The 27,732-nt window shown below is 44.3% G+C and overlaps 1 protein-coding gene across 3 annotated transcripts in view; it reads left to right on the top strand.

Moving 5' to 3' along the window:
- Window positions 1–27,732, top strand: part of GPATCH4 (G-patch domain containing 4) — a 62,544-nt gene that overhangs the window by 18,439 nt on the left and 16,373 nt on the right. For all 3 annotated transcript variants that reach the window (XM_086947647.1, XM_086947646.1, XM_086947648.1), the window contains exons 2-4: window positions 15,923–16,102; window positions 23,271–23,344; window positions 24,897–24,989. In XM_086947647.1, the coding sequence (XP_086803773.1) occupies window positions 16,024–16,102; window positions 23,271–23,344; window positions 24,897–24,989 (246 nt within the window). In that variant the 5' untranslated portion in view covers window positions 15,923–16,023. The remainder of the gene's footprint in view (window positions 1–15,922; window positions 16,103–23,270; window positions 23,345–24,896; window positions 24,990–27,732) is intronic.

Below are 27,732 nucleotides of genomic sequence, written 5' to 3'. Positions count from 1 at the left end.
TAAGAGAGAGATTGGCCTGTTCGGAACTGAAGCTGAACCGGGGAGTGATCTGACATTCCCCTGGGTAAGATCTCCGTCCCAATCAGTCTATGAATGTGTTCCCTGGTGATTAAAAATGTAGTCTAGCCTAGAGAACGACCCTTGAACAGTTGAGAAGTATGTGTAGCCTACTTTCGCTGGGTGATGAGTTCTCCATGAATCTACCTATCTCTGTGCCTCCACCAGTGGTCGGGACTCTTTGTGCATACTGTAGTGTGGTAGATTGCCATCTCTCAAGGTCAGGATGATTTACATCATTCCAGTCCCCCCTATCATTACTAAGACATCAGGTAGTGAGGCCCAGGTATCAGTAATATGTTCAATGAATGTTTGACTAAGAGGCGGGGGTATATATGCTACCCAATACTATTGATTCACTTCCAATCGTGACAAGAAAGAACAAGTATTTCCCCTGTGTACCGGCCCAGGTGCAGCTATGAGTAAAGGAAATTCTACGAAGGAGTAATATCGCTACTCCCCTGGAGAGACTTGTGAAGCCGGAATGAAAAACGTGTATGATTCTGTATCGGGCAAGACAAGGGGCCTTAGTCCCCATCAAATGGGTTTCTTGTAACAGCAGAACATCCGCCCTTGCCATTTTGCGTATTTGCAGACTGCACCTCGTTTATCTTGTTTAGGAGACCTTGCATGTTCCAGGTGAATACCTTAAGATCCTCCTTTTGTGTTTAGTTATTTTGATGCGTCATAACAGTATAGATTATGGAAGATGTACGGGTGTGCAACATGAGTACCAAGAAGGTCTGTTGTATTGAAGGTGACTAGTATCCACTCAATCTAACAATAACTGTAACTCCTACCCCAATACCTCAAACAACAATTAGGCATCTGTTGCAGATTATATGCAGTTCTCATTCCAGGGGGTGAGGACTGCAACAGTCCAGTTTTTCAGCACCGGGGTCTGTCTTTCAATCTGTGTAAAGAAAAAACATTTATAATAGAGAAACAGAAGAATTTTTTTTTATAAATACATTTTTTCTCTTAGAAAACATATACCAATTAATACTCACCCCACATTCATACCTCCTTCACAGGTACTCTCAGGCCTGAGAGTATGATGTCCCAGATATCAGCATAGCATCCAAGGGTCATTGGTTTTACCCTAAACACACATTTTTGTCCATCTGCGTTTACGATGTTGAACTGGGGAGGTTGAATGTGTATAGTATGAGTCAGTGATACAAGTGTGGTGTATGTGAAGGGGGTATGAATGTGGGGTGAGTGTTTATTGGTGTATGTTTTCTAAGAGAACAAATTTATTTATAAAAAAATATCTTCTATGTCTCTATTATAAATGTTTTTTCTTTACACAGATTGAGATGATTATTTAAGAAATGTATTGTTGAAATTTGTTTATACATGGTCAGGAAAACAAGATTGTTGGAAGAAATTATGACCATGTGAACCAGAATTGTTACTTGGCAGTCTTTTTATAGGCGAATAATGAAATAAAAGATAAAAGTATTTTTTATAAAAATCAAACTTGTGTGGAGAAAGCATGAGTTAATGACCCGCTTCTGTACTATACAGTAGCAAGCATAAAAGCAATTTCGGTCACGTGGGAGGTTGTTCATTGATTTTGGTGTATGTCTGGCGCCAGGAGGAGGCTTAGTCGCGAGTGCTCGATGGGCATGCTCCAGGATGAATCAGGAGGACAGACTACCCCCGAGATCCTAGAATTGAGCCATTGACCAAGGAACGCACACATTTTGGTGTCTTCACACCCCTCTGGCAATCCCACAAATCTCAGAATATTACGACTGGCTCTCCTTTCTCCATCTTAGACTCTTGTCGCGAGTCCCCGTGTTTTCGAGGGCCCTGACTTTCCCCTGCAGTGTGGTTATGGCGTCCTCCACACCAGAAATCCTTGTTTCGGCCTGGGTTACTCGCTCCACTGCGTTATGAAGACCCTGGCGCAACAACTTTACATCTGCTCCGACCACGCCAATTTTGGTATCCAGCATATCTCTCGATTGAGTGATCCCGGCCAGGATTGTGGCATTATCCGGTGTGGTGGATGGGATGTGGTTATATATGGTGAAGCCAGTGCCTCCGCCTGTAATTTTTGTCTGTGTGCTTTGCTTTGTGGCAGGGCCTGTTGTCTGATGTTTGGGCATGTCGGCGGTATGGTGGATGTCAGCTGATTGTGGTGGTTTTGAGGTTGATGATACTGGTACAGAGCGTGGTTTTGTCATGGATCTGCAGGGCTCTTGGGGCCTGTACTTTGGAGAAGGGCTATCAGGGGGGTCTCCCTCACCCGCAAGGCGGCTAGACCTCATTTGCAGAGGTCTAGCCGCCTCTGCAAATGAGGTTACACTCCTCATCTGCATTTTTGTACCTCTTTGCTTACAGGACGTTGTAGGTTCGACAATTTGTGCTTTTAATATTCTTGATGTGTTTGCAAACCACACCATTCCAAACCTTAGCATAGTTTATAATTAACTATAGGCCTGTGTGACATGTAGCTTGGTAATAGAGGACTGGGTGCGGGTGCCGTGTGATTGCACAGCAGGGTGGCGAAAGGGGTGGCCCAGGGTAATCTGACATTGATGCAAGGTTGATGGTTAACAGTGATTCCCTTGGGTGCTCTTGTATTGTCGAACAGGTCATAATGCTGCTGTGGGGCCTGCAAAGTATGGCGGAAATATGAATAGAGTGCACCTGGCACTGTGTGCATTATGTTGGTAATTAACTAGAAATGCAGCTCTCCATTTATGCGCCACAGTGTTCGGCCATCATACTAGGACTGGTACTCACTTTTTTCTCTTCCTTAATTGCATTTTTCCATGGGCCTTTAAGTTTTCAACTAAGCCAGAGTGGTGAACTACGCTCGGTTTGCAGAGTTTTCCGCGCTCCGTGGAGTTCTGAAAAACACTTCTCCGCGGAGCAGAGTTTTTTCCCCTTGATAGCACTCCCCAAAGTCAAGTTGGCGAGTGAGGAAAATCTACCTCCCGGCGAGATTTCTCAACACAGACGGTCGGATTTCTCTATTGAGGATGGTTGGGACTGCTCACATTGAGAAACATTCTGTTCGCGTTGAGAGAGTTGCAGCTCAAGCAGAAACTCTACTTGAACAGCAGAAAAGAAGCAGCGCCCTCTTTCGCTAGGCATGGTGCAATTTGCGTTGATTTTTCCATTTCAGGACAGACCCCGGTGCTGAAAATAAACACCAACATGACCAAGCGCACTCCACCACTTGTGGAAAGGCTGCTTATTGCGGCGAAGGTTTTTGGTCACATTGGAGTTCTGCATAGCAGAACTCTGTGAACTCCACCCTGGCTTAGTTTCAATATTCTGGGTGCTGATGACTCAAAAATGTATATTTGCACAGGTTTTTCATCAAGAAAGGTCAGTTCATTGTTATTCATGTTGAACCTGGGCATTGTATTGTGCAGGTGCTGTACTGTTTGGCCTGGTTTCTCGGTATGGAGGATTGTAGGTTTGGCCTGAGTGCCGTTAATTAGGCTGTACAGTGTTTATGCTGGATGGCGCAGGATGCTCCTTGGTATTTTGTACTATACTGGAGGGCTGGGCAGAGTGTCCCAGAATAAGGTAGTGGAAGACTCCATGGAATATCCCTTTGTGATGTATACAGTGTGGCAAAAAACGTAGCAGTTTGGACCACAGTCGTCTATAATGTTAAGCAGAGTTCTGGGCGTTGAAATTTGAAAAGAATTACAAAACCTGTTTGCATTTAACAAATGATTTGAATTTCTTTCAAGCAAGAGGAGCCGGTCACTAAGTCTGTTCATAACATTAGAAAAGTGACTTTTAAATTCATCCATTTGTAGAGGGAGCTCTGTCACACCATGAAAGTACAGAAATATTTCATGGGTGTACTTTCAGACCACATGACTTTTTGCTGAATTTAAGAGAAATTGTTCTCAAAATGGACCGTTTAACTCCCCTTTTTTACAGTTTTCTTGCTCGAGTTAACAAAAGTGGGCTAAGAGGAACCCAGCCCTTAGCAGTGGGCAGTACCAGTGGTGGTTGCGCGCAGCGGCCAACCAAGAAGTAAAGAATTGGACACATGCAAACAATGCTTCAATTGTGCACAGATGTGTACTGTCAAAGTAAGGTTTTAGTAAACAAACTGACACCGAGGAGGATAAAAACAAGCATTGGAAATGCAATAGGTCTTGCATTAGAAAAGTTGGAGCTATTGGTCTTGTAAATGTAATAATTTTTTGAATTATGTTTGTTTTTATAATAGCAAATGTATTTATTTTGTTATTGTAAATGCCAATATTTATAGAATTAGCAAATGTGACACCTATAGCATTATTAAAGCTAGATGTTTAGTATTCCCCTGTCTTACATGTATTGATATGAAAAATCTTAATGGCTTATAATAATGCAACACCATTAGCTGTAATTTTTAGTAATGTGAGACCTAACTATGCCACTATGGCACAAAATGCACACACAGATGACAGAGCAATGGGAGTTCGTTGTTAGTAAACAAAAGATATGTGATTTCAAACTAGGCCATAGAGACAACGCATATAAAAATGCGAGGCCCGTTGCATTGCAAACGCTTGTTTCCCTCTGGTGTCTAGAGGGGTTTCTGTCCCCTTTGGGGGAGAGGGCAGAAAGATTGTTCCATTTTTCCTCGGGGGAGGAGGGGCACTTGCTCATGCATGGGGTGGCAGCCCACCCCCCATGAAAGCCAATGATTCTTAAGCAGGGGGCTGACACAAAGCTCACTCTAAATCTATACTGGATACAACAGGTCTGTCTGCCAACAGACAACTAAATCAGTCAGTAAGCGAGACCTAAAATATATATCTTTTAAAATAGTAAGTGGGAATCTTTTCAAGTCACAACTGTGCAAGCCCTTACTTCTTTTATAGTTAAATAGGCTACACAGGTAATCACAAACCAACCAACTTTACTCAACTGTGCCAAATTATAACAAGCAGCATCTAGGCACATCACGCTAAATGTTTTGTTTAATAGGGAGTAATTGGGTAAAAGAGAATAGATAGGTCTATGCACTGTTTGCCAGGACTTACAGACAGAAAGGGCTTGTGCACATTACAAAATTATGTCTATCCATAAAACTATGTTTAAGGCAGCCCCACAAACACCTGACCAACGCTGTACACTCCGTCCATCCTGTTCAGTACATGTTTGTTACTTCACGTAGTTATTTTTTTCCCCACCTGGGTGGTATTACGCTACTTTTTACTGTACAGTTAAACGTTAGTCCTGCCTTAGCTCCTGCGGTGTTGTGGGCGCCTTTGGAAAACAGAAAATGCAAAAGAGGGGGCACACTGCTGGACACTTCGCCGCAGGTAGCGTGTAACCGCGGGCAGCGTGTAACTTCTAAAACAGGTGTGTGCTCAATGATATTAACGCAATCCCAGCAAACTTTTGTTTAATAAGCAGTATGTAGGTGAAAAAAATACCATAAGTGTGTGCGCTTTCTGCAGGAGTTACACAGAGAAGGAGCTTATGCACATTGTCTGATTGCACCACTTTCAAAAAAATTGTATCCTTTTTTTCACCACTGTGGTACTATGGTACTTTTTTTTTTGCTTTATAGTTAAGATTTAGCTATGCATTGGGCACTGCGATGTTCTGGACGCTTTTAGAATACAGAGAAGAGAGCAGAGGGCACCCAATGTAAGACACATAGCAGCAGGCACCGTCTAGGGACATCCTGTAAACGTTTTCATCCTCCCTAACACCAACCTGCTACCTCTTCCAACACATACTTCTTACGGGAAAGACGCATGCCCTCCAGCATTTGTTTACTGTCTGATAACCAAGCGTTTGCCATTTGTTAGTAATGAATTAACAGTCGCTGAACACAGCACCCCACTAACAGAGCCCTCAGGGCCAACGTCCTCCAGCAGCAAATGTACGAAAGTACCAGCATCCATTCGTCACTCCCTACATTAGCGATCAAAGCACGATTTCTAAACTTACAGCTATTTATATTTTCTTTTATTTCCAGCTCTACTTATAATGCCATCTGAACATATCTCTTATGTCATGTTGTGTTAGGCTAGGCTGTATTATGTTGTGTTAGGCTAGGCTGTATTATGTTGTGTTAGGCTAGGCTGTGTTATGTCATGTTAGGCTAGGCTGTGTTGTGTTAGGCTAGGCTGTATTATGTTGTGTTAGGCTAGGCTCTGTTATGTTGTGTTAGTCTAGGTTGTGTCGTGTTGTGCTGTGTTTTTGTTATGGTATGTTTTACTGCTGAAATGATATCAGCCTGGGTTTTGTTCTTTTATGTTTTGGGGTCCAGGTAAGATGGGCAGCGAACGAGACTCACCAGATGAGAATGTGTTCAGAGTTACTGGCTGACATGTAAGCTTTCAAACTCTCACTCTGTACTGGGTTGTTTGAGGTGTGCTCCGGGTTTTGTTGGTTGCTTTATTTCACAAATAGTTAGTTACCTTCCAGAAGGAGCAGTGGTGGGTGGGGTTTATTGAACTCTGCGTATTTTCTTTGCCTCACATGGTGTATCGCAAAGATTGCTATATATTTATAATGTTTGCCCTGAGTCTTTGCCATTCACTCTCGAGGTCGTTGACCGACCAGGAGGGCATGGCAGCCTGCCAGATACGAGTGTTCTTTACCTGGGAGCCTCTGGGGTCGGACCTCGACCCACCCTGGAAAGGATGCACTCGGTTAAAGTTTGCCTTCGACACAGAGAGAGGTTTCAGGGAAGAGGTCGGAGTTTCACACTTGGCAACACCAGGGCAGGGCCGGTGCGTGTTTACTGGGGAACCAGGGGAATTCACTGGAGCTTGTCACCATGGCCCCACTGCAATTAGGAAATCTTTGATGTGGGATGGGAAAGGAACGGGTGGGGTGGGGTGGCCGCATCAAGGAGGAGGGACAGGGGTGGAGAGGACGGGAGGCTGTGATCGTTCTACAATGAATTCCACTATATATATGTTTGTGTGTTTTAAGACATGACATTATTTATAGAACCCAAATAATTAACAAAACACTGGTAAAGCATACAAAAAAGGCTGGAAACTGTGTCAGCAAGTTAAAACCTCTCTTGTGTGCAGTCACGAGTTCAAAGCCTGGGGGGCTAACTCAGCTTTTCAGCTTCACGGTGTCGATAAACTGAGCGCCAAAGAGCATACACTAACAAGCATCCTCTGCGGACACTCAATTCAACGCCTATATTCCTGATAATTTACATTAATTTATCTATAAATTAAACTATTGCCTAGAATTTATCTATAAATTAAACTATTGCCTAGCATTCTTCAAATACAGTTGATATGATTATCCAGTGCGCAGAAGAAATTAATTTTTGTTTACATTCTACAGAAATGCAAAACTGCACGTTATTTAAAGCAATAATTAAACGCTCGTTGTAGGAGAGTAGGGTCTGCAATCCTATGATCACCCGGACTTTTTGCTTTTGTTTCACTGGTTTACGACTTCCTCGGGCTGTGGGCCTGCCAATCCGACCCACAGCCTAGCTGTTCTCTCGCTAAATTGATGTGTGTACCCTAGGTGCATTACCCAATTGGAACTGGGCCACCCTGTCAGACCCTGTAACTCAGGGCATCGGTGTACCCGGGGCCTACCAGGGGCTGAAGCATGTATTATGCCACCCCTAGCTGGCCATCTAAAACTGACACAACTGGCTGCACGACAGCTGGGGCAATGTGGCGTACTCGCCCGTTGCTGTAGGTATAGTATCCCTATGCCTAACCTTAAAATGGACACCCGAGTTCCTATCAGTCACTCCTATGGCAGGCCTTGACAATCCTGAAGGCAGAGTGCATGGAACCGTGTGAATTGGGCTCTAGCAAGAGCCGAGCCCGGTTGCAGCTTGCGGAACCAAGACCCAATGGCTGTTCCATGATAACGCGTATCACATCGGTAACTTCGGTATCGCGTTATCAAGACATGTTGAGTAAGGTGTCATACGAATCAGGATGCTGCCCCCTCACCAATTCTGGCGACGAGGTTAGCATTCCGCCCTTCTAGAGGGACACAACATGTACGTAACTGTGAACCCCGGTTAAAGTTAACTGAAGCCTCAGCTCCACAAAATTGACGCTGCCACCACAGACACGAGTCTGACCTCCTGCTGCTGGGAGTCCTTCCAGCGAGGAGAGCCTGGAAAAAGGGTTTCCTGTCAGGGGCGGTGTTTGCACCATCCCAGACAGGGTTTGTGTATTCTGGGTAGGTAGGGCTTTGCAAGAAGGTGACTGCGGAGTGGCACCCCGGTGCTCACTACGCATCTGCCGGCTAGAACCAGTTCAAGGGGCGCGCAGCCCCTGACCTGGGGAAAGCCCGGCAGGGGGAGAGGGGTGTAACTACCCCCTTCCTGGTCCCACCCCTAGGGCAGGACCTAGTCATGTACCCACCCCTTTCTTTAGGATAAAGGCCGGAGCGGGGACCCTTCCAAATTAGATCATCTTTGAATCAAGAACTACTTTCTACGAAAGGACATTCGAGACTCTTCTCAAGATTTCTCCCTTGTGGCTAAGGAGTAGTCACCCTGCATCCGCAGGCACCATCTAAGAACTCTGCGGTTTGCTGCAAGTCCTTCCTCAGGAATCCGACGACCCAGCTCGATGAGAACCGGCTTCCCTGGCACCTCTGACCTCTACCCACATCGTCAGCTCAGCTGAGATCTGTGGGTGCGAGGAGACCTCGAGGGACCGGCCATCATCAGAACCTGCACGCTTTCGTTTGGACCGATGCATAGTGGTCACTAGAATAGTGAACAGTGCATATCGGGCCAACTTCTCTCACTCGTGTCACAGCAATATGGAGCCGGCTTGAAGGTGTCGTCGGACGTCACCCCTTATAAACATATTTACCATTGGGCCATTTTGGAAAGCGCCATCGTAAACAAGTTAAAAGAAAATGCTTTTACGGCCGGCCGGCCGGCCGTGAAACTGAAAGCACGGCCGGCCTTAACCTATATAGTTGTGACACTTTGTCTGTTTGAAGTCTTGGTAGATCACGTACGGCAGGCAGGGGAGGGGGCCGAGCGACGGAGGGAAGGCAAGTAGTAACAATGATCAAACTGTTGCCATCGAACCGTGAACGTTGGACACTTCAGCCTTATCACAGAGTTAATGGCTAACTAAGCTGTTGAAACGTATTCTTCAGTTATGGCGCTGCCGGGAAAACCAATGACACACTATAACTGCACCCGTTGAAGGAAAAGGAAACGTCACAGCTTCACACAGATACTTGCAGCAGGACAGGGCAGTGAGCTCCAGGGCTGAGACAAGCCTGCCACTGCCGCCAGCTTCAGTGGAATTGGGACTAGAAACAGAGAACGCTGCCAGCAGACCAAAAATGAGCCGTAGCCGGCATCGGGCCAAGATCACAGTCTGAGAAGGGGGGGGGGGGGGGAGAAATGCGACAAGGCGGGCAGGGGAGGGGGCGGAGCGGGTAAAAAAAAAAAACAAGACGGAGGGAAGGCAGAGAAGGGGACGGGGGAGGAGAAATGCGACACGGCGGGCAGGGGAGGGGGAGGAGCGGGGAGAGGGTGTGAAAGCAGCAGGGGCCTGGAGTGCGGCTGAGGGAACAGACGGCGATTTGGTGATGTGCACGCGCATTTTAGGTCAATGCGCTTGCGCATTGACCTAAAAGCCACGGGCACATCACCAAATCGCCCAGTTAGTTAAAGTTTGTTTAAAGCCCTATAGTCTCGCTTCTCTATCAATGCGCATGCGCATTGATTGGTCACGAGACCTAACAATGACCTATAGTGCTCATTAATTCCTTTTACAATCTACAAACATGACTTATTGTAGATGGCCCATTGCTTCATGTTTTGTATAATATGAACACATACAGAATCCAACAAATTAGGAAACCGTAACCATACTTACTTTGAAACCTCTCTTCTGCAAAAGTCTTGCAAGCTGACTGAAAAGTGCTCTGTTATAAAAACCCCCAGTAAAGATGTAAAAATCCAATAACTGAAAGAGGCGTGATGGTAATTTCATTTTGGGAAATTATATTAAGTGCGATGTTTTTGTTGGGGTTTTGGTGTAAATACAATAGCTTACAGAGATGTGGTCAAAGAAACAAGCACCAAGAAACAACTTTTTAAGCATACTGTATCTGTAGCATGTGCAGGATATTGCTTTTCAACTCAACATTATTGCAAGTCATTGAAGAGTTCTGAGCATGTAAACGCACAGCGCTACTGTAAAGTACATTTACAAGGTCAAAGTATTCTGAGGTAATAAAATAATATATTTTATAGTAACTGGGGTACCCAACACATCTCTGCTGGCAGACAGCTCAATACTTGTTCGAAGTAAGGAGTACCACCAGTTTTGTTTTATTGTTTGACAACTGGGCCTTATGATTCTTTTACAAATTAAAAAAAATCAGGACTACAAGTCCCAGACTGCAAAGATACAGCAGTCCTGGATGCGCAAGTTGCATTTTTTAATTCCCTATTCTTATTTTTAATCAAGTTCTACCAGCGGTCTTCAGTGTCGCTGATGATCTCTGATGGGTACAGAACATTGAAACTATAATACAACTATAGTTGCCGAGAAATGGAAGTGGGGAAATGCAAGAAAAGGAAAATATAGCAAGCATGTATGTGAACAGAAGAAACTGATACTTTGATACAGAACAATGCACATAGAAAATGGCTACGGGGAGAAACACTCACTGGGGTAAGGACAGGGAATTGAGAACATAGCAGTAAGTGCCATAAACACGCTCAAGGCCTGGAAACGACAATGGGATGGGGAGAATGGAAAGGCACTGGACCCTGGTAATCTGGAAAGACTGAGGACGGGGAAATGCCTACATAGAGACAAGGCATCTATGTAGGAGACAGGAAGCACACCTTCTTTTACGTCTTTTGTCTTTCTTAATTTTGTTTTAGCCAACATATTCCAAATTTGCGTGCAGATTGCTAATAGCGCCAAGCCCCGTGGCACTGAGTTACTAGTTTCACACATGTGGGGCGTGGTCACGTCCCAAGCAAATGCACAGCACATTGTTCTATTGAGCTAATTTGCATACCTGCCGAGTATCGTTAAAATTTCTCCTCTCCCACTGTTTCTTCGACCAAATTCAATATGCAAATTAGCTCAATAGAACTGTCTCACCAGGTAGTGTAACGGAGGGCAATTTAATGATTGTGGGAGATGGAGAAATTAAGTAAACTAGCACCGTGAGCGGGCAGATTAAAAAGATAAACATGGGAGATAAGATTGCAGTTAGGAGGTAGACAGGTAGTGAAAGCAGTAGGGAGATGGGTGGGGCAGAATCAGAGCGAAGGGTAATACACTGTTTGTATATAGTCAGAGCAGCTTAATCTTGATAACGTGATGAGCTTTTGGGATTCAAATTGGGAGGCTGTTTGTTTGATAGTAACAGAGGAGAAATGTGCGCAGAGATAGAATATTATGGAAGACAACTGGGGCGAGGAACACAATCAATACGCACCGTTTGTAACTTTGAATATGTTGAACATGTAGAGATGTGATTTCGCCCTTGAGAGCATAAAACTGAGCATGTACACATAGGGCATGGAAATGATAAATTGTGAATATGTTTGTAAAAGCCAGTTGGTAATGACGTTTTTTTCATGACTTTTTTACAGCGACCCCCGAAGAAGGGCGTAATGCCCGAAATGCATTGGGTTATTTTTTATGAATAAATGCTGCCTGAATTGAACCTAAGCTTCAGTCTTGTTCTTATGGAAGGTCTGGATAGACACAGTTGGAACAATAGAAATTTGAAAATAAGCTATGCATATATAACATGTGGACTCGTGTGAAATAATTGAAAAATGGGACATTATAAAGAGAGAAATGTCAAAAGTGATGACAAGAAAAATTTGGATTAAATATTGAATGGTTGATTATGGACATATACAGGCCTTAACCGGCACAATGTGCTGTGCATTTGCTTGGGACGTGACCACGCCCCACATGTGTGATACATAGAGACAAGGACTTTGGAGGTAGCGCTGGGCATTAGCCAAGACGCCTCGGGAGTAGTGCGCTCTATAAATATTTCATTCATTAATTAGTGCAGAAGATACTTGGCGAGGGGCGCTTGGGACACGGAGACTTGGACAATGGAAATTACAAAGGTGGACAGAGGTACAACGTACAGGGGTGTGGAATTTATTAAAATATCTACTTGTCCATGGGGCAGGTTGCTTCATAAATCTACTTGTCCTGTAACAAAATCCACTTGTCCCTTTGGTGCCTTGTTGTGCGGCGACAAATTATGGCAGCAATCTCATTATATAAGAGCTCTTATACAGCCTCTCTGATTATGCCAGGGCTCATACCATAGTAGTGTTTGAATGCTAGTAATCCCTTTATTTTGCTATGTTTCCGCAGATCTACATGCTGGGACTGAAGGTAGTGGTAAACAATAGTTCCAAGGTTGGAATGTCCTTTTGAGTCTGTGCAAACCTTAACTTGCATGTTTTAAGGGGTTTCAACAACTCTTCTCTAATCTTTTCCAATACTGAAAAATTTTGGAAATTTACTCCTGACAATGACAGACCTAAACCTTCTTCCAGAGTTGGGAAAAAAGTGGTTGGAGGGAAAATAAACTTGCAAACACTCAGGTTTTCGCATGAGCAAATCTACACATGCATATTTGCTCATGCTAAAATGCAGTTCACAAATATCTTCTAGGAGTACTATTTCCTGCCCTACTGCTGTAAATTCTTGTGAATTCATGAAAGCCATATAGCTGCCCTTAATGCAAGGACATAAACCAAGGGTGACCTTTGGAGACTTTCTTTAATAATTGGGCCCCAAATTTGTTCGAGTGTTAACCATGACCTTTTGTGTTTATTAAAATGATCTCTCTGTACCGTCTGGCTTCATGTGAGTGAGAGCATTCTGCTCTTTCATAAGGAGTATATTGGCACACAAAGTAGTTTTTTTCAGTGCCAGTTACTAATGTGGCAGTGTGTGCTTTTTTGAGACCCAAAACTATTTTTTGCTTTTTCCAATGTTTGTTATAATGGTGAGGGTCCGGCAGATCTCACATCAATAAGGTTTTACAAAAACCATGCCAAAACAAGTCACGCATTGCCAAAACTAAAACGGTGACCACCATTTCAGACCTACTGGCTTTGCCAATGCTTGTTTATTTTATGTTTTCCAAAATCTTATTGAAACTGGTTACACTGATTTTCTAATATAAATATTTTGGGGAAATACTAGCCTGCATCAACACATTTTACTAAATGATGCTGCAGAGAAATGGTTCCTGAAATTTTACAGTAGTTTAGCAAAAAAAATGTTTTCCTACTTTAATTTTTTAGGGACATTTTATATTGAAAGCAAATATTCATTAATCTTGCTTTCAAGCTTCTGCAAATATTTGCATCTAATCAGAGAGCATTCTGGGAGCATTATGCATAGCCTCCTATTGCTAAACATTGAAACCGTGTGTCCACATTTTTATACTGGAACCACTGTCAGTAGTGCAATCAGAACTTGAATTTACTGAGAGCGCTAAGCCTAATAATAAAAGGTCTCAATTAATGAACCATAAATACATGTTTGACAGCATTAACATATGCACACAAATATTAACTTAACTGCAGGCAGTGCCCTTCCCTGATCCTTAATGTGGTACTGCAAACTGGCAGCCAAAGGGTCTGTGCTGCAGGGGATTGGGCCTGCTGGTCCCAAGGACAAAATGCACATTACAACTGGTTGCCCTTGACCCCAAACAATATGTCCTGGGCGTCGGGCTATAGGAATTCCACATCCCTGAACGTAGCACACCCTGGGCCAAGAGCACAAGGACAGAGAAAAGAGAGAGTTCCACAATGAATGACTGTCTGTTTTAGGAAGATGTATCTTTACTGCTAGATTCTCTCTGAAAATTCTTAGTCCTGGATACAAGAGGGAGCAGCAGGTCCAGTCCTTCAGACACCAAGGCCAGACCGCTTCTGATCTTCCGTAGGTCCAGAAAGTGTTCTGAAGTCGGTTCCTGGAGGTGTCATATCTATATCTGGCTCTAAATGCTGGTTGGAAATTTCTCGGGCAAGTCCTAAGCAATGGAGCAAAAGTTCCAGGGTCAACCTGGTCTAATTTAGCCATGTTCACAATGACTAAAGCCTTTGGCCTCACTAAACTTGAGCTCTGGGGTTGTATGTGGGGAGTGTACTATGGTATCTCTAAAGTCCTCCCACATCTAACACTAAAATCCAGTTTGAGGCAGCCACTGTACACGCAGTAAACCCAGAGATCTAAGTCTGGTAGGACAAATGTCGAGTCTTTCAGCAACCTGACAGTAGATCCACAAGAATTGTCTTCGCACCCTGCTCTCTCACTTCCATGTAGCCCCAATGGTTATATGTAAATCAACAGACAGAAGTCTGGTAGGACAACAGTAGAGTCCTTAAGCAACCAGTCCGTGGACCCAAAAGGACTGTCTTTGCATCATGTTCTCTCCCCTTTCAAGTGTGCCTCAAGTGTTGTATGTGAAGCCAGCAGACTTGTTAAGCATGATTTGACCCTATAATCTCAAAAAGGATATTGGCTGTCCCCGCCCTTCCTAGTCTGTGGAGTACAGAGTGGTCCTTTGCCCATTCAAGTCAGCCTGTTTGCTCTTGGGAAGCATTTCAACCAAATCCACATGTATTCAATGCTAATTACTGGCTGTGAGAAACAAGAGAATCAAATCAAAATAGCCTCCAGGAAACCCAGGTAGCAAAATGTTACTTTATAAAAGTTACTTTTCCTTGATATTTATTGACAAAAATCTTGCTTCACCAATTAATTGAATTTTTAGTTGTAATTTTCAAGCTTGTCTTGTTCCTGAGATCAAGTATTAGCATTTTTATCCGTTTTCTGATTTTCTGCATAGGACAGCTAGGCCTTCCTCTGAAAATAGCTTTTGGGTGCTAGTCATTGTAAGGACATGTTAACATTTACATTTCTACATGTCCTGCCGTTAAATACCATGCACCGTACCATAATATTTAAAAGGGAGGTTTTCATCTGTCAAAAGGGTGTAACTCCAAGTTTCTCTATTTGACTGTGAAATTTGATTGAAGTGGCATATCATCAAAGCTAAATGTCGACTCCTGTTCACTTTCTCTTTTGCCTTTTCTTCATTTGCTTAAAGATTTGGACTAAAATAAAATTGGGTTGGTACAGGTACTTGTGTGGACTCATAAGAAATACAACTGCTATCATATTTGTTTATGCATAATGGTGTCCGTTTTGTCTCAATCAAAACCTCCGTTTTATAAGCATTTGTGCCGACTGCTCCCCTCCAGTTTCCTCCCAGGATCAGCAGATGGCGTGTATTATAAACGTCTTCATCTAATGCCAAGCACTGATCAATTTAGGAAGGGATCTGTAGCAATGTTGGAATTTACACATCGGCATGCATAAGTACATAATGTTGGGTAATGCTAGATGAGCAACAACCCCCTAGCAATCACACTTTTCTTGCCATGTTTTCTTCTCTGATTTCTGCGACATGTTTGCAGATTTCTTCGGAATTTGACACTATAAAGTTTTATGAACTTCATTTATGACTTTTTAATCGATATAGGAGTATATTGCTCTGCAAGGTATAGAATGTAGATGAATATGATTATTTACGGTAGTGATTCACACACTTTTGACAGAAAAAACAGCAATGAGTAGACGTGATGCTAGGGCAGTGTACTTATCAAAGCAATTATCCACTCCTAAACTGATTAAGAACAGAACTAGTCCGGGGTCCCTTCATCTGAGCAGGCAAGGACAGTGAGTGATGGATAATGAGCAATGGAGCATGTTGCCTAGCCCTTGATTCCTGCTGACATTGGTACATACTTCTTTTGTGAAAACGTGATGTATTGTACGTACCATCAGTACTTGATGCTTGACCTGTTGTATATATTTTTTTCCAGATTGAATTTAACCTTAGGGGCATGTGAATGCACCTATTGTAAAACTGAAGGTTTTGGGTGTTTCCTCAAAGAATATATTGAACAGTTGTTCATTCTCCATTATGAGTGGTCACAAGGGAAGCATGAGCAAGGGGATGAAGTTTGCCGAGCAGCTTATGCAGAATCAAGGCTGGAAAGAAGGTATGATGGTTATATATTTATATTTATAGTAATATTTTTTTTTTCATTTATTTAGAAAAACATTGGTGCAATACAGTGATAAATAGTGACAAAACATAAATTATGTAGAAATTCGTAATGCTTACTCTTGAGGTAGACAAGGCGAGCCTCGTGGTTATGGTAGGAGGTGGGTGGAGGCAAGGGTGGACTTCATTTAGTTTGAACAAGAGTTCAGGATTAGTTGCTTCTGCAGTTGTAGAATTTCACAAGTTTGCCCCTGTACGTTTTCGCTAGATTGTTGCTCTCAGATGTTTTATAAGCTAAAGATGCAAAAAAAGTTGTCTGGCTTGCTGCAGTAGTATGGTGTTGGACATTGCTCTTCTTAGGGGGTTTCCCAAAAACGATTTGCTTTTTTCCCCTCCTGCTTTTTGCTGACTTTATTTTCGAGGCCTTAAGACTCTGCCACTGCAGTACAGTGTGAAAGTGCCCAGTGTGCACGCCCTTCCTACACATGCTGGGAAGAGGTGCCTACTTGATTTGTTTCAATGTTGCACCTGTGAGTGCCCTGTAAAAACGTGCACTACATACCCAGGGCGGGGACTCCACTGGGTAGTAGTGAGATGCAGCACTGAATGTGTCACCCACCGGAGTAGCCTGTCATACATGTATCATGCTCAGGTTGGCCTTTCTCACTCGTTGGCCAACCCGGAGTGGGCCTTTAACTACCACTAGAGCACCCCAAGGTAAGTCTTGAGGGGTGAAGCACACTGTTGGTGAAAGGCAGGGCAGGTGCACATGCATATTCTCTGCCCCATTCGTGAAGAATCCTCATATGGGTTTTCCCATACTAGAAGGTCTGCTCTTCCCATGGGATACCACCGGGGTGTTGCTGATTCTGTTTGTGGCCTCAAGGCTCTGGGCTTTTCCCCACTTTAAATGCAGTGTGAAAGGGCGCATGCGCCTTCCTACACATGGTAGAAAATGTGTTTACCTGACTTTTTAAAAACAGGCAATTTTAGGTCTGTGTGTGCGCAGTTGCAGAAATAATGTTATTAAAAATGTCAAGCCTGCCATTGCAGGCCTGTGTTTGTGTGCGCTTGCACCTCTGGTGTTTTTAAACATGTGTCCAGCCTACCATTGCAGGTCTGTGTGCGCAATTGGCCTTTCTAATTCACTAGCCAATCCTGAGGGGACCTTTCACTTCCACTAGTGGTAGGTGAAAGGCAGGGCAGGTACACATGTATGCTGCCCAGGTCGTGAAGAACACCCATGGGTGTTTTCACTACCTATGAAGTTTGCTCTTCACAGATGCTAACATGAGGGAATGGTTGAATTTACTTAAGGCTGCAATAGTGGATTGCACTGGAGCAGCCTCATAGTGTTTCCTGTCATCGGATTGACACTGACAGACCCTCTCCTGTGGTAAAGAACAAATTGTCATTCTAGCGGTGGCATTTCTAAGCGAGGAAAGGGGTAATTTCTCTGCATTAAAAATCTTTTGCCTTTTAATTTGACTTCATCCCACACTGGAGGCTGGGAGGGCACATCTGTGCATTCCCCAGCGACCGCTATAAACATTGGGCATGCAACTGGAATAACAGACCTGCCATTTGAGGGCCTGTTTAAATAGATTGGAGGGTGAAGGTTTGACACTTGGCCTCCGAGAGCCAGATCATGGCCCTACTAAAGATTAGGATCTGCATTCCCCGATCTTATGACAGAACGGACTAAATTGTAGGAGAGACATCTGTGGTTCAAAGGGAAATCCTCTGAACCGCCACACTTCAAAGGCACACTGCAGTATAACTACTGGTGCCGTTCTTAAGCAGTGGAGAGATACACTTGTGGGGATGTGGGATCGAAGAACCTGGAACTGTGTGGTGCTCACTGCCAGAGGAATCTGTTGTGCACTAGGAGGATTACTGCAAGTGGAAGGTACCGTGCACCCTTCCTTAATAGTGGGTGGCTTGGGCTGACTACCTGCTGCTGTGTGCTCTCCAAGGGCTTGTTGGCTTGCCCCGATTCTTCTGTGGAGGTCTCAAGGACATCAAAGACCTCCTGCAAGGGACCCACACACTCTACTTGTGACACATGAAGAGTGGTGCCCTCTTGACTGCCTACATTGTCGGCTGGATCCCAACTGGTGGTGCAGCGTGGGTGTGGAACTAAGATTTGTGCCTGGAGATCTGATTGCCTTGTGAGTAGCCCCAAAAGAATTGGCTGCATCTAAGTAGTGGGGCCCCTACAACTTGGGGACCTCAACATGTCTTGTTGGTGGTGAGTGGATTCACTGGTTCCTGGATCCAGCGTGACCCGCTTCGTCGATCGTGCCGTATCTTTCTCATGCAACACGCCAGCTTCATACTCAGTGTGTGGTGTTAGATTCACAGGTTGCAATCCTCTTAGGTCAGCGAATAACTATAGTAGTGCCTCATTCTACCTCATGTGGCACTACTTAACGTTTGTCAGGGTGTGACCAGAATTGCCTGGTGCGACCAGTATCAACACGCACCAGATGTTGTGCATCATTTCTAGGGAGGTACTGAGTTTGCGACTCTGCATTGTGTGAGTATGGAATTGTCTAGTGTAACTTGTATCACTGTGCACAAAACGTTGTGCCCGGATTACCTGGGTAATACTCTGATCAATGTATGCCTGACAGGGTGCCTCTTTCTCCTGAGAAGTTCCCCTGCTTCATTCCCCATTCATCGATTGTTCCTTTGGCCCTCAGTGTGGTGAACCAACTGCCACCTCCTCACCTGGCCCCTGACGGCGTTGTGTTGCCAGGTAGTATTGCCCAGATCTGGCCCGTGTAGTGAGAGTTGACTGAGCCAGTGCAATGCTTCCAAGAGTGATTGGAAGCAGGTCAAGAGACTGCATGACATGTCGCACTCCCGCCCCCCCCCACCCCCCCCCCCCCTCCCCTCACCACCCCCCCCCCCCCCCCCCCCTCCCTCTCCAATCACCGCTTCACAGAACTGGGAGGGTGCCGGAAGGCACATTGTGGAACCCTTTTGAGTGACCGACTATCGTCCTCAGCCGACTTATGCTCCGCATCTTGTGGGTCAACATCTAGAGTGGTGGCCAAACCCCCATTTGGCGACTGCCTACCCCCCACCTTCATCCAGGGGACCCTTACTAACTTTAACTTTGGCCTAGTCGATTGGCCTAGTATTCGGGGGAGGGCTGTTTATCTCCAATCCGGGTCGTAGGGTAGTCGGGGTGAGTTGGAAGATGGAAGGAGGCTTGGGCCATGGGGTCTGTAGTGTGCCATCCATTGACCTGCCGGATGTCGTTTGCACTGCATTATGGTTCTGTGTGCCTATGCGCGCGCGAGTGTGTGTTCCATAAGGACCTGCCTGATATCCTTTGCACTGTGTATCAGTGCTGAGTGTATAAATGCCTGCCTGCTGAACGCCTGTGATTCATTACAGCGCCCGTCCGTCTTTCTTTACACACTGCGCCCTTGCCAAAGATATACAACTTTTGACATTGGGTTTTACCCGTGCGGCTTCGGCCCACGGTGCTGTTTAAAAGTGTTGTAGTTCTTTGCATGTACATATTTTTTATATCGTGATCTGGGGTGCACCCTATAACTGTGTGATATTGAATTATAAAAATAACATAAGGGTGCTGGAGGGTAAAGTGGGATCTTTCCCAAGTGTGCTTACTATTTAGGTCATTTTAACACTGCCGGGCCTAATATTGCTAGTAATACTTATGCCTAAAAATACATAATCATGTTTTGTTAATTTATATGTGTTGAATACATGCACCAGGTCTGAAGTCTCTTTTGTGACACTCAATGTATGTATTGTGTGAGTGCTGTGCCAATGCTTCACACATTGCCCCTCTGATAAGCCTGACCCCAAAGTCCCACGCTACCCAAGGGTGGGTGCCGGTTATGTAGTGAGTGTTCACACTCACCCCTGACAGATTTGTAGGTTCTGCCTGGCTAGGTCTTCACCTCAGGCAACCAGAAAGTGCCAGTTCCAATATATGGCAACCTATGTATACAAACATTCTGTGTTACCTGTGCTAGGCTGCATCTAGTAATGTTTCAGCATAATACTCTTTCTGACATTCTCTGCCTGAATGCTCTTTTTTAGGTCTCGCCTAGCGAACGCAGCACAGCTGCTTCGCCTTGGTGAGACTCGATTGTCGCTTTCGTTTGCGAAGGGAGACAAACCATGTGCGTGCCTGGACAGGCGATGTGCACGCTCATGGCGTCTCCTTTGTAGTGATAAGAGCTTTCATACGCTCCCACCGAGCGCTTGATATATTAGCTCTTGTTTGTTCAGCAATAAAGCTTTAGCAGATCGTTTAGCTGCAGGTCTAAATATAGCCACTAGATGCCAGTATGAGCAGACGCCTAGTTGTATAATGTCACGGTTTTTGGTTATAAAATTCTGGTCACCCGAGTCCCCAGGAAACGTCCCCAGTTACTTTCTGCCTATACTGCTGGGCTTCTCAGCTCCCACTAACTCCCCCTGAATGAATAACCAATAATATCCGAGTTTACTATTCATCTCATTCCTCTTCGTGCAGGTACTTTAGGGATTGTCAGGTCCGGGTATCCCCCCGTCGATCCTTGCAGAGTAGAGTCCACTCAGTGCAGTTAAAGTAGGGCTGATCAGTGCCTTGCAATTATGACCGCTAATAATACTACGGAAGAGGTACCATATCCTTCATTGGCTTCTGGCACGGGGGAGACTCCGGTTCAAATGCCTCTTTTAAATGCACTGCGCGGGTCATCCCCTTGTTACCTGTGTAACAAACCCTCCCCATGTTCCTGTGAGAAGAGTGCGGGCGGCTGACCACTCTTCACGCCTCTTACAAAGGGCAGTTTACAGGGTTTTAGGAGCCCTCTTCTGGAATACTCTTACATATCTTACTGGACTCTGATTTTCTTTCCTTCAAACGAAACCGTGAGTCATCCCTCTTTTGGCCTCAGTCAACCTTCACTTAGTACATCTATCTGCTCACAGACATAGAGTTGTATTTACCTTTGTTTGCATTCCCTTCGGTTGGTACCTGACAGTATCAGGACTCCTGGTGTGCTGGTAGTAACACCATTCGCTTAGTGACGAGCAGTGCCATGGGCCCTTGGTCACCAGGTACACTCTCGCAGGGAGCCCTAAAATGCCCAGCCACCGAGATAAATCTATTTTTCTCTTGAACTGCGCGGCTTTCCACCCAGCTTTGAAAACACTAAAATAGAGCTTGAAAGAAGCATGCTGAGAATGCGCCACAGACGTCTTCGCGGTCAGACATCTCCATGGGGGGTATCAGGGCTGATTATCTAATCTCTGTCACAGGCCCTAAACACGGGGCCCGGGCCGAGGAATTCCACCGATAGGAGCAGCTACATGGAGGCAGGGGCTGAGGAGTGATTGAGGGGACTGGGAGTTTTTCATGAACCCCTGGATGGTCTCTCCCTTGGTCAGGAAGAGTCTACTCCAGATTAATTCGAGGGGTCTGAGAAGGCTCGGGGGTTCATGCGTTCACTTTACCTGGGCCTAGTAGGTTGTAATCTTTTAGCGCTCACGAAAGAAAGGTACATGGTTGAGGTACATTGGAGCTAAGTGGGTCACGGGCGCTGGAGTAGCAGGGGGTGTTACCTAGAGATGGGGTGCAATTGCAGAGCTGGTGGTGTGCCCCCTGGATGGCTAGGTGAGCCACTGAGAAGACTTGGCAGAGTTGTGGATTAGGACATGCCAATCTCACCTGGGTGGGAGCATCTGCCGATGACGTCACAGAGCAGTGTGTTGAGGTCCCTCCTACAGGACTTTGCATGGAGTGCTGCAGGCCAGAACTGGGATAAAAAGAACTGTGTGCTGCTCCTAGTGTTGGAAAGCCAGGATGTTCTGCAAGTCAGACTAAGGAGCTTTAGCAGAGCGATGCGTGTGTGAACTCCAGAACTGCATAGTACTGTTTTTGCAGGTCAGGATTGAGGTGTGCAGGCAGAATTGACATTTTATAAGTAGATACCGATGTGGCAGGAAATGACCCATTATCCAATACAGTGCTGTACGTTTTTACAGGACCACGGCGCCTCCTCTTTTATTTATTTATGCAAATGTATACAGGGCGAATAAAACCTATTGGGTATCCATGTGCTTTCTATAAAATCATATAACAAGAGTTTCATAACTGCATTAGGGTAGTTTACTTGTGAACACTTTGACACTATGTTTCACATAACCAACAGTTTCATAACTTCGTTAAAGCAGTGTACATAAGGATAGCTTATCATGAATGTCCCCTTAGTAACTTTTGCATTGTTGCATAAAAACAAAAAGCAACAGGACATATTTCCATACTGTTGCTGTTTGAGAGTGGAGGAGACAGACTCTCTAAATGACAGGCCGGAAAAGGACGAAGTCAAAGTAGGAATTTGAGAAGACCTGCATCAGATGGACGTGTGAAGGGGATGGATCAGAATTAGCAGCTAAACACAATACATAATATATGGTTCGTCAGCAGAGCCTAACACCGCTGACAAGGGGGCTTACCCAAAGTAAACACCCAACCTGTGTTGTGGCGGCTACTGTCCCCTCATCGGAGCTATGACATATTGAAGCATTACCTGGGCCTAGGCGGTTATGTGTAGCTGCTACCTTACATAAGTGTAAGGAAACAGGCTTTTTGCAGATTTGCCTCCCACGTTTTGCCTCCATTTTGACTACTAGGTACTGGTGTAATGGCTCTGAAATGCCTTGAGCCTTCATAAACAAGGCCCAGTGTATGTGCTCTGACCCTTAAAATGGTGTACGTTTAATTGGTTTGTCCTCAATTGGCATAACCTGACTTACTTGTAAGTTCCTAGTATATGGCACCAGGGGTGCCTAGTTTGTTTTCTGGCTGTATTTGTTTCTTGCATATCCCTCCACTTGATATTCGTTTCACTCTTTCCTTTCTGTTTTGGGGTATAGATAAATCTTTCTTTAATTAACCATGATAAATCCCCTTTCTAACATTAAAAAACATCCCTTTTGAAATTCTAGGGTTGTGCACCAGTTTCCCGGTCATGTACAGGTTAGTACTAGAAATGTATTCATACAGCAGTGGCTTACTTTCACATTCAATGTTCTTATGGTCCTATCAATACCTGCTTTGGGTTTAGTATGATCCGAGGGACATTTTATCAATCATGTTTTTTATGCTCATTTTTGTTTACTTTTATTAGGCCAAGGCTTGGGCAAAAAAGAAAATGGAATATCCCAGGCCATCAAGGTGAAAATAAAAAGTGGCAAAGCTGGGGTAAGCTATGATCTTTTGTGAAAACAATTCTGCAGTAGTACTTAGTATTGTAGTGTAAATTACAAAATGTTGATTGGCCAGTTTTAGTCTTTTAGTCAGTTAACTATTGTAATCTAATTATGAAATGCATTACTTTCTAATGTTGTGTCGTTGGAAACATCATCTTTAGTAAAAAAGAAACCCACATTGTAGAATGTTACTTGGTTAGGTGAATTACCTCAAACTGGGAAGAGTGGAGATCGAATTTGAGGGCTGCCTGGTGATCAGGACAGGAAACCTGTTGTCTTCCATATGATTCATATGCCATCAAAAATGTGGTGTGTTTTTTGGTCACAATATTTTTCCTGGTGGCAAATTCTAAGTTTACTACAATTTGCGATAGTAGTATTCCTACAGAATATAGCTGGCTTGTATTCTTCATACAGAGGAGAGTTTGTCTGCGATCCTGTAGGAAAAGGTGAAAGATCTGACCAAACACTACTTAATATGAATACCACTGCTTCAGTGATAGACCCGACCCGTCATTAGTGTGATGTTTGTTTTCTTCTATCCTGCAATGCATACTTCACCCACACCTGAGGGGCCAGGTTTGCGGGGAGTACATTAGTAGTTTGCTGATTAAGTTGTACTGTACACTCAAAATGTAGATGGAGTGAAACCATCAAATTATTTTTTATATTCAGTGCTAGGACCTGAATCCATCCAGAAACAAAAGGAATTCTGAAAAATACTGAAATCTGTTCCAACACGATGATTGGATTTTATACATTCTCCTGAGACTTGTTCCCCCAGATCCAAAAAGTCTATTAATTTCACATGGCCTCCACAGCTGCTCTGCAATCAGTTTCCACCTCTCTCGAGACAACTTTATGTACTGGGAACGTTCTACATTTTCTGCAGTCTGTGCCGTGCAGAAGACATTTTCAAGAGGTATGCCTCTCAGCCATATTCAGTTAGGAAATAGAAATTGCAATGTCTAGGGTTCCTTTGTCACCATGTAAATACTTAATATAGACAAAACCAAGTTGTGTGGATTTTAAAGTCCTTGGCATGAATCCTAGCGTCTCTAGAAGGAAATTGGACCTTTTCCAGTAGACATCGCACTCGGTTGTCTCAGAACCATACAAAAGATTTTGTAGTAGAAGCATGGATGTCTCAACAGATCTATTAATTCCAGATGCAAACTTCCCCCCCTTCCTAAAAAAAGTGAACAATGAGTTTTGCTTTTTGTTTCTGTAATGTAGCACATTTGGTGTTGGTTGAGCATAAGGAAAATGTTAACTGGTTGGATTTTTCCCCATGTACGAGGTAAACTCCTAGCATTCTAGAATCCGACAATTGAAAATGTATTAATTGAAAATGGGCGAGGAGGATTGTAATGGAGCAGGTATTCTTTCATAGACCAAATGTACCTTATCTAGATGAGATAAGGGGTAGTGGTGATTCTACTTTTGGATGTTCTGAAAAGACAATTCTTTGTATCGCCCTTTGGAGTGTGCATTGGAGAACTTGTGATGCCCTATTTGCTCTATTTCATGTTTTCTTTTTGTAGATCGGTCACAATGCTGCAGAGCAGTTCACATTCCACTGGTGGGACCACATCTTTAACAAAACCGCTTCAAGCTACGATGTACAGACTGAAAAGGTAAGCAGGTGTACTTTGCCAAAGTAACCAGTGCAGTAACTTAAAACAGAACCAAGTTGCAATAAGAATATCTTTTTTGTTTTTCCACTGGGATGGGCACTTAAACACAAGGGGTACTCTATACAAGCATAGTCCTTTACATGGCTTTACAATATCTTGCGTAAAAAGAGTCTGTGTGATAAAGTTTCTTTTGTGGTTAAACCTACAAAATGGATTTTCACAAAAACTGTGATTATTCAGAAGCAGCATGAAAACATTTTGCCATCTCTTGATCAGGGCCAGCTGTCTCTTCTCACTTCTCTGAGTTGTTGATTTAAAATAACAAAATCTTCACTTTTCTTGTTGTACTGCTGTATTGTCTGTTGCAAATCGCCTATTTGATGGATTCTTCTGGACTTGTGAGGCTATGTGGTTCATTCCCGCCAGTTCGCAGGTTCTTCAATTTCACTGCTGATGTCTAGATCCCTCTCCTTTCTTACCATTAATGTAATTTTTGCTAATGTTTCTGCTAAGAGGTAATCCTGATTCTGATCAAAGGACTTTTTGAGTGCGGCTCAATACAATTAGATCCAGTTTGATTGTTTTCCAATGATCTGTTTATAAAGGGGTGATTGAAAAGGTGCCATCAAGTCAATAGGCTAGGCTTGGATAACTTTATAGAAAAACAAACCTTGCCCAAGCAAAGCAGAGGACATGCCTTTTTAGGTCTAGCCTAGGCATCCTGCATGTGCTGCCTGCAAGACATGCTGCATGTACAATATAGGCTTAAACCACGCCCATCAATTGCAATTGGTTCTTTGTTGTGCTAATTGAAAATGCTGCCTTTTGATTGGTGCATTTGATGTAATTGTCCCTCCTTTGTGAGCTTGGTTCCCTCTCGGGTGATTCCACTCATTGTTCATTTTGGTTGGCCATCCAACTCGTGTACAGCACCTCCTGGTCAGCCATTATTTGTTGGCCAGGTGTGATTACACTTCTAGAGGAAATGAGTGAGGGCGCCCCGTTTGCTTTCTTCTTCAAGTTAGACTAAACAATGGAGTTGAGTGCACACTCACGTGATTGCTGGGCCGTGTTTTTGTATTGCGCCACCAGGCTCTGTGAAAAGTGGACACTGTTCAGTGTTTGTGATTGACATTAAAACAGTGTTTAACTTCAACATTGCCAAGTTTTGATGACCGGGTAAATATATAAACCCTAGTGTTGATTTTCTTAAAGGCAAATCTCTCAGACTATTATAGTGCACACTTGAGAAGACTATTGAAGCCTCAGGCGAGATTGGGCTAACCCGGCCCTTTTTGCCTTCTCTCTGGATGTGGGACAGGCATTTTTGCCGTGCTGGAAGTTTGCTTCTCCAAGTCTTCCTGCTCTCAAGATCCTGCGCATGCCCCAGGGCTGCACATTTTAATCCCTACAAGACCTTGTATCATCTGAGACGAAAGGAGGACTGCAATGTTCAACTTTTGGGAGGTCTCTCTTCCCTGCCTCTTTTTGGACGTCAGCCAACGATTTCCTAACCGCCCCTAATTAAAATATTTCTTGTTTGCAAGGTCGTCTGACAATTAGCTGCTGTCCGTGTGGCGCAGCATTCATAAGTTAAGGTAACAAATTGTTTATTTAATATCACAAGACATTTCATATTTTATCTCTTATACTCTAGATACACTTGCTTTATTCCAATGAATCGGTTTTGGCTTTGACATTTGTGAAAATGAGGTCCCCAGCTACATGATGGCTTCACTGAAAATAGGGATGTTTGCTATCCATCATCTTGTATTCGTAAACCCATACTGATGCCAGTGTTGGGTTTATCAATACATGCACCCAGAGACAACCTTAGAAGTGCCCCATGGAAACCTACCAGCCTCTGGTGTGCTTGCTGATTGGCGTTTGCCAGTCTGCCACCTGAGATACTGGTCTGACCTCCTAAGGTGAGAGCCTTTGCTCTCAGGAGGCCCCGATCAAAAGCCTGTCTGGGAAGAGGTTGTGACAACCCCTCCCACAGGATGGCCTGCCGATTAGCCTTTCTCCTTGGGCTGGCGAGCTTCAAAGAAGCTTCTGCTTTTGGAAGACTAATGTGGCTCCCCTCATAGGAGAGGAAGCACCCCCTGGTCCAGAGCCCCCTGGACAAGTGGGAAAATTAGCTAGTCAGGTAGGCGTACTAAGGTGGATTACTGTGAGGTAGACACGATTTGTCAGAAATGGCCATCTTTGTGATGGCATACTTAGGCATTCTGGGACATGGTTATGCCCACTTCCCACAGGAAGTGGTCATATAGGGGTGTAATAACCCCAAGGGTCAGTAGCCCATTGGCTACTTCCCTAAACTCCCCATATTCAGTATTTAGGAGAGTCCCAGGCACCACAAAAGCCAATCCCAAAGACCTAAGACGAGAGAAGACACCAATGAGCTGCAAAAGCAGAGAAGAGAGCAGTAGCAGCTGACCTGGTACCAACCCTGCTGGCCTGTCTGCATCCCTAGTCAAACACGTTGCCAAAGTCGACTCATCCTGCACCTGAGTCTCAAACTTGGGAGGATTGCCTGCCTTCGAAAAAGACACCAGACCCCCCATCAACAGTAGACTTATTCTAAAGAACTCCAAAGGAGAGGACTCTGTGGCTGCCATAACAGCTAAAACCAGACACCTGAGGCAACCACTGAACTCTTCGACTCCGGCTGAGGTGAAGTGGGACAGTGGTGCAGGAAAGATTCTCCAGCCCCCCAGAGCTAGAGTCCATTGTGGTT

Source organism: Lissotriton vulgaris, chromosome 12, assembly GCF_964263255.1.
Source record: "Lissotriton vulgaris chromosome 12, aLisVul1.2, whole genome shotgun sequence".
Classification (NCBI taxonomy): domain Eukaryota; kingdom Metazoa; phylum Chordata; class Amphibia; order Caudata; family Salamandridae; genus Lissotriton; species Lissotriton vulgaris.
This window is presented reverse-complemented; position numbering and strand designations above follow the sequence as displayed.